This window comes from Protopterus annectens, chromosome 16.part0 (genome assembly GCF_019279795.1).
Source record: "Protopterus annectens isolate FY-2018-M chromosome 16.part0, PAN1.0, whole genome shotgun sequence".
Lineage (NCBI taxonomy): Eukaryota > Metazoa > Chordata > Ceratodontiformes > Protopteridae > Protopterus > Protopterus annectens.
This window is the reverse complement of record NC_056750.1, coordinates 774,581,109-774,593,608: the sequence shown is the minus strand read 5'-3', so window position 1 is coordinate 774,593,608 and position 12,500 is coordinate 774,581,109. Positions and strand designations below refer to the sequence as shown.

General features: G+C 40.4%; 1 protein-coding gene across 1 annotated transcript in view; it reads left to right on the top strand.

Annotated features, from left to right (window-relative positions):
- Positions 1-12,500, top strand: part of ANAPC2 (anaphase promoting complex subunit 2) — a 1,102,972-nt gene that overhangs the window by 420,461 nt on the left and 670,011 nt on the right. Inside the window, 1 exon segment of the mRNA XM_044058339.1 lies at positions 11,782-11,901. Within this exon segment, the coding sequence (XP_043914274.1) occupies positions 11,782-11,901 (120 nt within the window).

Sequence of the window (12,500 nt, the reverse complement as noted above, 5' to 3'; positions counted from 1 at the left end):
CCATTTCTTTCTCTTTGCCTGTACTCTGATACCCCTCCTTGATAGGGAATGCAATCTCTAGTCTGCAGTTCAAATAGAATGTTGGTCTCTTCCCATTCTGTTGCCTTTTCCTTTATTTTCTCCCAATGGCTTGGTTCGTTTGCTAGTTTTCTCCAGTAAATTGCAGCCCCCTCTTGCCTGTTGTCTGTATCCCTAATTGCAGTCATCCCAATTGGCAGAATTATTTTCTCCATTCCCATGTTGGCTTAATTCTTAGAAAGCTTTTTTCTACTTTGAGTATAATGTTCTATATGGTTATTTTTTTTTTGTTTAGAGGCATTTGTACCTGATGAGACTTGTTAGAATAAGTCTGTGTTTGCATGTACCTAGAAGGGCTTTATATCTCTTTCCACACTGGAAATAATGAGCTAATGAACATAATTGTTAATATATGAGAATTGTTTAAAGTTTAAACATGGCAGTAATTTAAGAATTCTTGACTCCTTTATACCTGTAGTGTCATTTTGTGCACTTAACACAGCCTTAGCTGTCTGTATACGGCATCAAAATGTATTGTTAGTGGCTGGCCTCCTTAACTAAGTGACTTGCCAGTTAATAATACACAGCCTATGAAAGAGCATAGTTTTTTTTTTTAAATACGCAAAGATATAATCTAAGGTTTGCTGCATTAGAGATAATAACCATTGTTTTCACTTACCGTTAATATTTTACATTCATGTTGTCATAATGGGGTGAGCTTACATGTTCCTGCTGGGCATAATATCGCATGCCCCTTCTCTGTCCATGTATAATAATACCCTGTGTTGGAGATGCTGCTTGTTGTTCTAGTAGTTGTTTACAGGATTTCCATAAGTACATTAGTCAGTTGCTTTTAGAAATATTAATATAGCACAGCATCGGATGAAACCATTGATGTTAAAAGGAGTTTACTGATACTTGTACTGTAACCTGTCGTGCTATTTTACTGTTAAGTAGACATAATATTCATATTTCTGTAAATATCTCCATAAAAAACTCCAGAATTTCCTACCATTTTTGTGAAATATCATTTCTGTTTGAACAAAAGTGCTGTGACACTGTGAACTGCATAGTTTACAAGAAATTAGTTACTGTGATAGTTCAGTTGACCTGTATAATTCTGATTTTTTTTTTTGCATTGTAATATATTACAGTATTGATGTAAAGAAGGCCATTGCACTATTTATATCAAAATGACTTTGCTAAATATATTGCTATTCACACCATTTTATAACTTTTACTGATATTTATGTTTTTTAACTTAATTTTTCAGAAAATACTGAGGGAATCCCTGGATGTTTGTAGGCTGCTGAATGTAACATTCATACCTGATGAGTTAAACCTTTTGGTTCCTATATAACCATGGAAGTATTTGTGTAAACTCTGACAAGAAGCAGGGAAAAGACCAGTCATGTGAAATGTGAAAGTCTTTATACAAAGAATAAATCCAGGAGTTGAGCCTGTCAAAAGAAGAGCTGCAGTAAAACACATGAAGGAAGGTGGAGGTGGCATCTGCTGTGGTGACTTCCCCCAACTCTTGAAGTGCTTACAGGAATTCCACTCACAGGAATTCCACTCATGTTGGTTTTCAGGCACGTAAAGTTAAGTAGGTCTTAACAGTGTCACTCCACAGATAATTGTGGGGGGCGGGGGTGGGTTTAATATAGACTCCAAAGCTGGACAGTACAGTTGAGGAAAAGCCTTTTCCTTTAACAGCAGTAGAGGATGTTGCAGATTTTCAACCAAGGACCAGTTCTGCAGTGTGGTCTGTGTTTTCTTTTGATTATGTACTGTTAGTGAAAGATTCATTTGATTTTACTTCAGAGTGGTGGTAGGTAATTGAATGATTGGATGGGAAATAGGAAATTCACCACAGGGATCACTTCTGTGGCTCTGCTCGACAGGAGCACAGGAAAATAATTTTCTTGGGTGGTGAAAGCCAGGGTACCTTTTTGGCTAGGCTTATATAGGCCCTAGGGCTAATAGCGTAGTACATACCTATGAATTTGTTGTCATAACACCAACACATTTATGTTACATTAAAGGTAGGAAGAGAAAATTTAAGAGGAGCCCTTCTTTGCTTTGAAGTTGATGAAAGATTTATTCAGCCTTGCTATGCTCTACTGTTCTGATCAAGAGATCATTACTTCACAGCTGTCTAGCTCTCCACCTTAAAAGACATAACCTGTACAAAACAATGAACAGTGCGGGACATTTGTATGGTGGGCCCACTGCAGAGCAGTCTGTACCTAAAAACATTATGGTGAGATGCTCTATTTGCCGGACTCTGCAGTTATGATTTCTTGCATGTTTAAATCCCTTGAGGGTTTATATAAACTTAACAGTAAGAACACAGATAACAGAAATTCAGCTTCTAAATCTGTTGCTACTTTTAAACAACAGAAGTCAGATCTTAATAGTATATTTAAAGCTGATCCAGCAAGCTTTTATCTACAGAGGCTGTATACATCTATTTTCTTTGAAAGGGTGGTGAGGTTGATGGATAGATTAGTAAGAAAGTGTATTTTCCATTATGCCGTCAGAGCAACAGTATATAAGGATTTATGCAGTTTTTGTAAGTTGTCTGATGAAGGGGTATATCCCTGAAAGCGCTCACCTGTCTTTTATTCGTATTAGTTTCCAGTAAACTTCCTAGCTGTGGTATAGCAGGTGTTTGCTTTATTTCTGGATTCGTTATATTTTACACAAGCTGTTTTCGTTCATTGTAAGAGGATTTGTGTGTTTTTGAGAGCAACAAATTGTTTGGCGCACACATTTTTTGCCAGAATACAGTGTTGAGAGAAGTGCAATGATACATCTTTCAGAGTATTCCAGACTCTAAAGAGAGAGAGGGAGAACTGCTAGACTCTGAAACACCTAAAGATAAAACATAATATAAAAGAGCCTCACTGAGACAGATGCCTGGTGTCAAAGCCATGGCCTCAAGCTCAATGCCAAAAAGTACATTGTCATCCCCTTTGGTAAAAACTCTGTACCCATGAGCTAACACATAGAGGTGGTACTGTACTTAACACCGAAAGTGTGAGAAGACCTTGGAACACAGGTGGACAGTAGTCTCTCCTTTGATAATCACACTGCCACAGTCAGGAAATCCTTCTACATGGCACATCTCATCACAAAAGGTTTCTCATCCAGGAAGAAAAAAGGTAATTGTTCACCTCTACTCGTCACTCATTAGACCCATTGTAGAGTACAATGCCCCTTCTGGTATGTACCTCACAAGACATCTACAACAACTGGAAAGGCTGCAGAAATACCTCTTAGAGGATTACCGACCTCAAACAGATGCCTTAAGCAGACAGTCTCAAAAAATCTCCCAACTTTACTCAAGTTGCATATTGCCTGCTCAGAGGTGACCTCTGCCTAGCAAACAAAGTTATGTCAAACCCAGAGCTGTTGGATATGCTCCACCTAAAGAAATCCCAATCCCTCCAAGCTACACGCTTTAGGGACCTAAACCTTGTCACCACAGTAAACAGAACATGTTAGAGGGATAGATTCCTGTCCCAGAGACTTCCCATACTCTGGAACAAGTACCTATCTATATCAAACAAAAAGCTCCTTATTAGCACTCTTCAAGAAAAATTTTGATGATTGGATGGGAAATAGGAAATTCACCCCCGGGGATTACCTCTGTGCCTCTGCTTGACAGGGGCATAGGAAAATAATTTTCTTGGGTGGTGAAAGCCAGGGTACCATTTTGGCTAGGCTTATATAGGCCTTAAGGCTAATAGCCTAGTACATACCTATAAACCTAATATATATCTTACATCTTGATCTCATAATCTATAGTAGCTGTTGCATAGTCTTCCTTATTGGATGACTTTCTTTGATTAAGTCACAGAATTTACTAGAAGTCTGTGCACTTACTGTTTAGAAATATCAACAACCTTCAGTAGGCAGATTATGACATTCTGATTGCTGAAAGTGAGGAGAAGTGGTTGAAGTGCCCATTTGAAGGTAAAAGTAGAAAGTTGGCTTGCTGCTCAACATGCATAAAATTGTGATCTTTACATAGAAATTGTTTGAAAATAGATGGGTAGTGGAGATGATGACAGATTTTTATTTTCCTGGACTGGAAGGTCACTGCAGATGTTGACTGCAGTTAAAAAAAATTAAGATGCCACCTTCTTGAAAGGAAATCTATGGAAAATCTGAAAAATTTTTAGAGCAAACAAATCACATTGCCAACAAAGGTGCATTTAGTCCTAGCTGTATTTTTCCCAGCAATAGCCTAATGGCTGTTGATAGTCTGACTTCTGGTAATGATGTGTGCAAGAAATCAATGCTTTTGAGCTTTGATGCTGGAGAAGACTTATGAAAATTCTTTAGATTGCAAGAAGGTCAGATTAGTCAGTACTAAAGGAGACAACTCAGATGGTTCACTGGCAGTTCTGATACTACAACATAACTTCATATACTTTGGTCCCATAATGCACTGTCAGGATTTACTAAAGTCTGAGACAGTAAAGATACAAGGCAAAACAAGGGGGCAGCAGACACTAAGATAGTCAGCATTACTTGAAGTAATGAACATGAATTTGAATGAACTTTGTGTTATCAGACAGTTGGTGTGTACTGAAGTCCTTTGAGGTCACAAAGACTAATTGATTAAACCAACAACTTTTTAGTCACCAATCCTCAGATGTAATTAAATTTACAAGAGAAAGACAAAATGTACTTAGTGCCATGATGTATACCATCCTTTTTTTTTCTGCAGAGGTTATCAGGCCTGCTCTCCTGAGGAGAAAATGCACATTATGTGGTTTTGCCGGATGTTCCATAGCATAGTTTAGCTGTTTCAGCTACTATCACTGGCTTGGAAACTTTGCTTCGTACCATATTTATAGAGATAGTACTGATAAAAATGAATGCCCAGTGAGGAAAGGAAGCTAAGAATATTAGCATGCAATTATTATAGCAATAACCCACGCCTGGGTGTGGGTAATGCGGGATTTACCGAGGGACCAAACAAAGACAACCGTGGGTAAATCCCGCATTACCCACACCCAGAAGTGGGTTATTGCTATTATACTATGACATTATTTAAGAAAAGAAATAATTACTTTTCTTAAATAATGGCATTGTATAATGCCTCTTTGCTGCCCTTCCGCAGCTGTCTGGTATCCGCGGCAGTTCTGATGTACTGCGCATGCCTACGCAGTACATCAGAGCTGTGGCCAAAAGCAACGGAGAAAGCAAGATCTCCGTTGCTTTTTACTGATGCCCTTCAAGGATGCATCTGCAGTCATCACATATGGGTTGTCCTGCCTCAGGCAGCCCTTCAGTCGGCCAGATTCCAAAGTCTGGGTCCGGCGTCGGCTGATGTCGCCCCTTCCCCAACGTCAGAGCGCCTGGGGTATAAAAGCGTCAGCCGACGCCATCTTCCCCAGTCTTTCTTGCCACGTGGTGCCCGAAACAGAAGCAGTTCGCAAGTGCCGGTCGGCCAGCTCCTGTAATTCAGCTAAACCGAAGACTTCAAAAGCTAAGTACCCCGTTGGGGACTCTTTCTTGCCTCAGCCGATGTCAGATAAAATTAATAATTGCTTAACTTGTGGGAAACTAATACCTCATAAGGATTTCCACTCTTAGTGCCTCCCCTGCCTAGGCCCAGACCACGACGTCTCTGCCTGTTCAGCCTGTGCTTCCTTCAACCGACGCACTCTTAGACGTCGGGCGGAGTTTGCAGATAATTTTTCTGGGGCTAGTTTTGCTTACAATATGCCGTCAGACACCGACTTCACATTTAACTAAGAAACGGAAGGACAAGGACCGACACACGCGGGCCGCGGTTTCGGCTGAAACCACGGCCAGGCCTACCGCGAGTGTCTCAGCTGAAACAGAGTCCTTGGTACTTCCGACCACCGAAATGCCTGGTATTCACGAAATGCCTGGCATCAGTAATTGCACATTGCAGACTTCAGGGGATGCAAATATACCCATATCTGGACGACTGCCTTATACAAGCGGACATACAACGAATTTTGGCAAAACACTTGAATTATGCCATCCACCTACTTCAGGCCTTGGGATATACAGTCAACATTCGCAAGTCAAGACTTGTTCCATCCCAAAGAATAACTTTTCTGGGTGCGAATCTAGACACAACCACCCAAATGGCTTACCTCACAAAAGAAAAACAAAGTCAACTACCGGATTACTTCAAAAATCTGTCAAGACAAACTCAGCTGACTGCACGGAAAATCCTGCAGGCCCTGGGTTACATGGCTTCTTGCATTCTTCTGATTCCACAAGCAAGGCTACATATGAGGAAACTACAATGGTACCTAAGGAGTTTATGGACTCAGCACAGTCACAGCTTGGAAACTTTGATACCACTCATCCCATGCCTTCAAAGGGAATTTCTGTGGTGGGCTCAAGCAAGCCAGTCAAACAGGGGTCTGCCCTTCAGCAAACCAATAGCCAGCCAAACCATTACAACGGACGCTTCAGACCACGGATGGGGAGCACATGGAGGGAAGGTGCATCCAAGGACTATGGTCACAAAAAGAGCTACGCATGCACATAAACCAAAAGGAAATGCTGGCAGTGATGCATGCAATCGAGGCCTTCAAGCTATTTCTACATCAAGGCCACCTGCTAATAAGGACAGACAACACCACAGTTATGTGGTACATAAGCAAGGAGGCACCCATTCCTACCCTCTTTGCAGACTGGCAATGAATCTATGGGAACTTTCCTTGGCACTCAATATAGAGCTGCAATCCCAATTTGTGCCAGGAAAGGACAATATACTGGCGGATAGCTTAAGCAGAAACATCATGGATGCACACGAATGGATGCTGCACCCAGACATCTTCCTGCAGATAACACAATCATGAGGGAGGCCGGACATAGACCTCTTTGCCTCCCCGCACAATCATCAGCTGAAGAAGTTCTGCTCAAGGACATACCACCCACAAGCATGGAAAGTGGACGCCCTCTCTTTCAGCTGGAGAACTCTAACAGTGTATGCATTCCCACCTCTTCCATTAATGACCAAGGTCTTACTGAAGATCAGGGCAGAGCAGCCAAGAGTGATTCTGATAGCTCCGGACTGGCCAAGACAGCACTGGTACCCTTTGCTCAAGAGCATGTCACGCACAAAACCATGGCCTCTTCCACAATGGCCGCTTCTCCTGACACAGCACAATTACAAAACTCTGCATTCCAACCTGAAAACATTGCAACTAACAGCCTGGAAAATACCTTGATTCCTCCACAGGATAAGCTATCCAAGAGAGTGAAGGATATCATCATGGAAGCTCGCAGGCCTTCCACAAGAAAGGCATACTCAGCAAAATGGAAAAGATTTCTCACTTGGAGCACCACAAAGGGCCTAGATGTGAAAGTGATGAACATGGCACATATCCTGGAATACTTGGCAGAAATGCTCCACAATGGCCTGTCTTACTCTTCCATTAAAATTCATGCTTCAGCAATTTCAGCAGAGTACAACACTGATCCACCTGTCTTCTCCCATCCTCTCCTAAGGCAGTTTCTAAGAGGAATTAAAAACATCAATCCTCCAAGGAAACCACCAGTGCCTACTTGGGACCTTAACTTCGTGTTGGAAAAACTAACACTGCCTCCCTTTGAACCAGCAGCATCTGCAGAACTACAGTTCCTGTCTTGGAAGACTGCCTTCCTTCCGGCCATAACCTCAGCAAGAAGAGTATCTGAGTTACAGGCCCTCATGGCAGTACAGCGATTTCTTATTTTTCATCAAGACAGAGTCTCATTGAGAACCAACCCTTCATTTATGCCAAAGGTGGTATCCAGGATCTCATTAAACCAAGCTATTCACCTGCCCACCTTCTTTCCAAATCCACAAAACAAAGGGGAAAAGCTTCTGCACACCCTGGACATACACAGACAGTTGCGCTACTACTTGGACAGAACTAAAAGTTACAGAAAAACTGACCAGCTGTTTGTAGCATATGCTGCGGGTGCACAAGGAAAAGCAATTTCAAAACTGACAATTTCAAAATGGATAGGGAATTGCATTCGTTTTTGTTACTCCTTTCATGGAAAAACAGTGCCAGCTAACATTAGACCTCATTCGACCAGAGCCACAGCCACTTCCACAGCCTTTTTAAGAGGGGTGGCTAGCAAGGACATTTTAGAAGCTGCTACATGGAGCTCCGTGCATACATTTTCCAAGCATTACAACTTACCTCTATATTCCAGATCCAGAGCAGGCTTTGCTACGGCAGTCCTGCAGGGCATTTTAGCTACACCATCCTTTACATAGATCCTCCACCCCTAGATTGGCTGTGGTATTCTACCCATATGTGATGACTGCAGATGCATCCTTGAAGGACATAGTACAGTTTTGTACCTACCATAAATGTAATGTCTGATAGGTATGCATCTGCAGTCAGGTTTACCCTCCCTCCTTCCCCTCTGTGGTATTTCTTGGGTACTTTTCCCTCTCATAGCTAGCTGGGGTTATCTATTATGGTGTATTTGTTTTTATATATATATATATATATATGTATATATTTCTGTGCATGTTTGGAATCTATTGCATTTCTCCAAATTTAGCCTTCCTTAGAGGGCACCTGGCATCTGGGGCAAGAAAAACTGAGGAAGATGGCGTCGGCTGACGCTTTTATACTTCAGGCACTCTGACTTCGGGGAAGGGGCGACATCAGTCGACGCCAGACCCAGACTTTGGAATCCGGCCGACCGAAGGGCTGCCTGAGGCAGGACAACCCATATGGGATGACTGCAGATGCATACCTATCGGACATCTACATTTATGGTAGGTACAAAACTGTACTTTTCGCTATGTTAAATGGGTTTAACATAGCGAGACAGCTTTAAAATAAGCAACGGTCTGTGTCTTATTTTAAAGCTCTCTCGCTATGTTAAACCCATTTAACATAGCGAAACAGTAAAAAGCAACGGAGATCTTGCTTTCTCGGTTGCTTTGTTTTTTTTTAAACCTGTCTCGCTATGTTAAATAGCTTTAACATAGCGAGACAGGTTTAAAAAAAGCAACGGAGATGTCCGTTGCTTATTTTAAAGCTGTCGCTATGTTAAACCCATTTAACATAGCGAGACAGGTTTAAAAAAAAGCAACGGAGAAAGCAAGATCTCCGTTGCTTTTTACACACTGTCGCTATGTTAAAGGAGTTCAACATAGAGAGAGAGCTTTAAAAAAAGGAACGGAGATCTCCGTTAATTTTTTTAAACCTATGTCGCTATGTTAAACTCCTTTAACATAGCGAGACAGTGTTTTAAAAGAGACTTATACTAATGGAAAAAGTCCGGGCGACCGGACCTTTTTCCATTAGTATAAGTCGATTTACAACGTGCACGCTGGCCAATCAGCATGCACATTTTGGAATATTAATGGGGGGGGGGGGTCATGGTATAATCTATGTTTTTATATGAATATCAAGCTGTACTAGATATGCTGATCATACTGTTAAGTAATCCGTCCGTGTGTGTGATTTTACATTTTTAATGTTAGCACAGTATGCTGACAGCTTGATATATTGATTAGAACAGTAAGCCTAACCTGTTCCCTGAAGTAAGGCCTTTAGATTGCCTTACATAATTACAGGGTAAATCAAAAAGCACATCTTAGTGTCAGCCTTGGAAATATCTTGATGTACTGGGTATACCTAAATTTGTTTTTGACAATCTGTATTTGCATGATCACAGATTCACAGCCTATTTTAACAAATTCACAGCCTATTTTAACAATGTTTTATTTAACTGTTGTGATTTGTTGTGTGTGAAGATGCATTTACTTTTGTAATAGTCATTCTTAGTCGCAGATCATTCCTTAACACCTGTTAATCTGTCTTCTGCTCAGACTACTAAGGCAGATATATATTCCTATGACAGTAATGTTCATGAACAAAACTGTCAGTTCCCTTTTTGTGGTTTAAAACAGTTATATTTTCATAAAGAAAATCATGCCTGCTTGTGTCTTAATGCACTGCTTTATATGGCTGTCTAATTGCATGTCCTTTACTGGAGAGTCATGATATACCTGTTCAGTCCCTAGTCCAACATATTTTGTGCTATTAACTCCTGCTGTGCTAATACTATGTCATTACTACCCAAGAGGAAGCTGCAGGTTACATTCAGCTCACAAGTTCAGTTATTTTATACCACCAGTTTGTCTTTACACATGATATGAATTAACGCTACTGCATTGCAGCAGAAACAGTAGTAACACTTGGGTTATTTACCCATTGTTAGGATTTAATTTTAACACTGACTCTTCTGGAAGAAATATAGTACAGCTGTTTTTTACTTACAATAACAGTAAATATTTGATGCAAAGTCAGTGCAACAGTAAAGCTTCCCTTCTTCCTTCTGACTTTTGGGACTTCAGCTGTTTACTTTTATGACCAATATTTTTGCAGTTGTGTCTTACCTTAGGCTTTTTTAGTATGTTCTACTGTGTGTTCTTGCATAGCTGCATATTTACACTTGTACATAGTGGCAAAAATTGTCCGTGCGCTTACGTGTATCATAGCACAAGCGCTAGATACTGCTAAAAGTTACATACCACAAGCATACTTGTTGGGAATACAGGCTCAAAGAATGGAGGTGTTATGGTACAAAATAACTTCAGGCAACACAGTTCAGCATGGAAGAATAGTCTTGTTTATTGTCGAACACCTGTACATGGCAGACTAAGAAATTAAGGTCTTGTCTTCTAGAAAACAAGAAGCTTAATTTTTTGTATTCGTTTTACATCTTGAGAGAATATATTGAACCTATGAAACTATAGCTACTGACCAATTAAAACTGAACACCTTTGTTTTATTTTTAGTAAAAATCTGGTGACCCCTTATCTGTGCTTTTCCATATTAGACACCAGTTCTGATCTTCCATATTGGAACTTTTTATGCTGGCAGTATTCATGTTGGCAGGAAATAGTCTGTTTTTGATCTGTCAAAAACCATCTTGAAATGAAATGGATTCCAACATGAGATGTTCACCGAACATTTTCCCTTGTTTACACCTTTCCTGTCACAGAAGAGCAGTACAGAATGTGGGACATACAAGAGGTTTGTGCTCCAAGACCTAAATATAGTCACTATGGAAAAAAACTGGCTTGAAGTTGGGATACAGATGATGGGTGAATCCAAATGTTAATGTTTCACTGTTTATATTGAGCTTTAATATGCGCCTTTAAATCTAGTGTCTTGTATAACCGTACATACTTTTTCATCTAGCTTTCCAGTGCCGCAAGCTCACCCTGAGTTCTCATCATAAAAATCTTTTTTTCATGTAGAGTACAAGAAAAATTGGAGTCGAAGTTACTAGCTTAGTCATTGAACACTTGACTCAGTGGTATTGTGGTTGAGATATCTGCTAAATCGTAACATTTTTAGTTTGTTACTGTTAATTTACAGCACTCCGATCCTGCTTGGATCCCCATCCATGCACAAAGCACACAATGAAAAATGAGGATGCACATTAGTATAGGTGAGACACTGGCATAGAGAATAAGAGAAAGCAAACTTGCACAAGAAATAGTTATAGTTTCAGAGATGCTATATATAGTGTTGTGTAGAAAATGAACCACATGTGTAGTTGCAGGTGGAGAGATATTTGGACACCAAGCTAAGAAGAAGAAATGGAAAAGGTCACTTTAACTCACAGAGCATGAGAGCGAAAAAAAGCATACACCTGTGCTGAGAGTTATAGCATTTTGCATGCCTTAATGCTACATATTTCTAGTGTTTCATTTGAAAATGTCTCTTCTAGATTTCCCAGAGTCTAAACCAGCTATTGAGGATCTGAAGTACTGTCTGGAACGAACTAATTTGAGGCAACAACTTTTGGCATCACTAAAATCAGCCCTGGAAACCAGGCTCCTGCACCCTGGTAAGAAGTGTTATGCATAACGACTTTCAAAAATCTTCATTGATAAAAATATGTCAAATAAATTTGACAGGTGCAGAAGTGATGAACAGATGAAAAATTATAAAAGAAAGATTAAAAAAATGTTTTGATAACTTAATTTATTGTGTATTACAGAGTGATGTTGCTTGGTAGAGGGCTCAGCCATTTTGTTTTATTTAAATGGCAGCCATTGTATTTGGTTCTTTCCCTCTGCTCACTTTGTCTACATCCCCTTGTAACAGCTGTTTGAGGAAAATACTTACATTAGAGAGGGAAGCAACTCCCCCAACCAAATGCCAGTAAGGTCACCAGATAAGAGTATCCCCCTATGACATTTACTCAGACAATTCAGGCCCTTCCATATCAGTAATCGCAGTGAGTGTCTGATATTTAGTAGTACTTGCTGTCATTCTGAGCCCACTGCTAGCCTTGCTTCTTGGCACTTGGCTGTGATTGATTTGGGAAGGTAGCAAAGAAACAGCATCATTCAAGGGATCATTTAGTTGTTACAATTTGAGGGACATCAGGCATGAGACTGAATGATAGAAGATAAGGGAGTTATCCAGAGATAAAACCCTAAG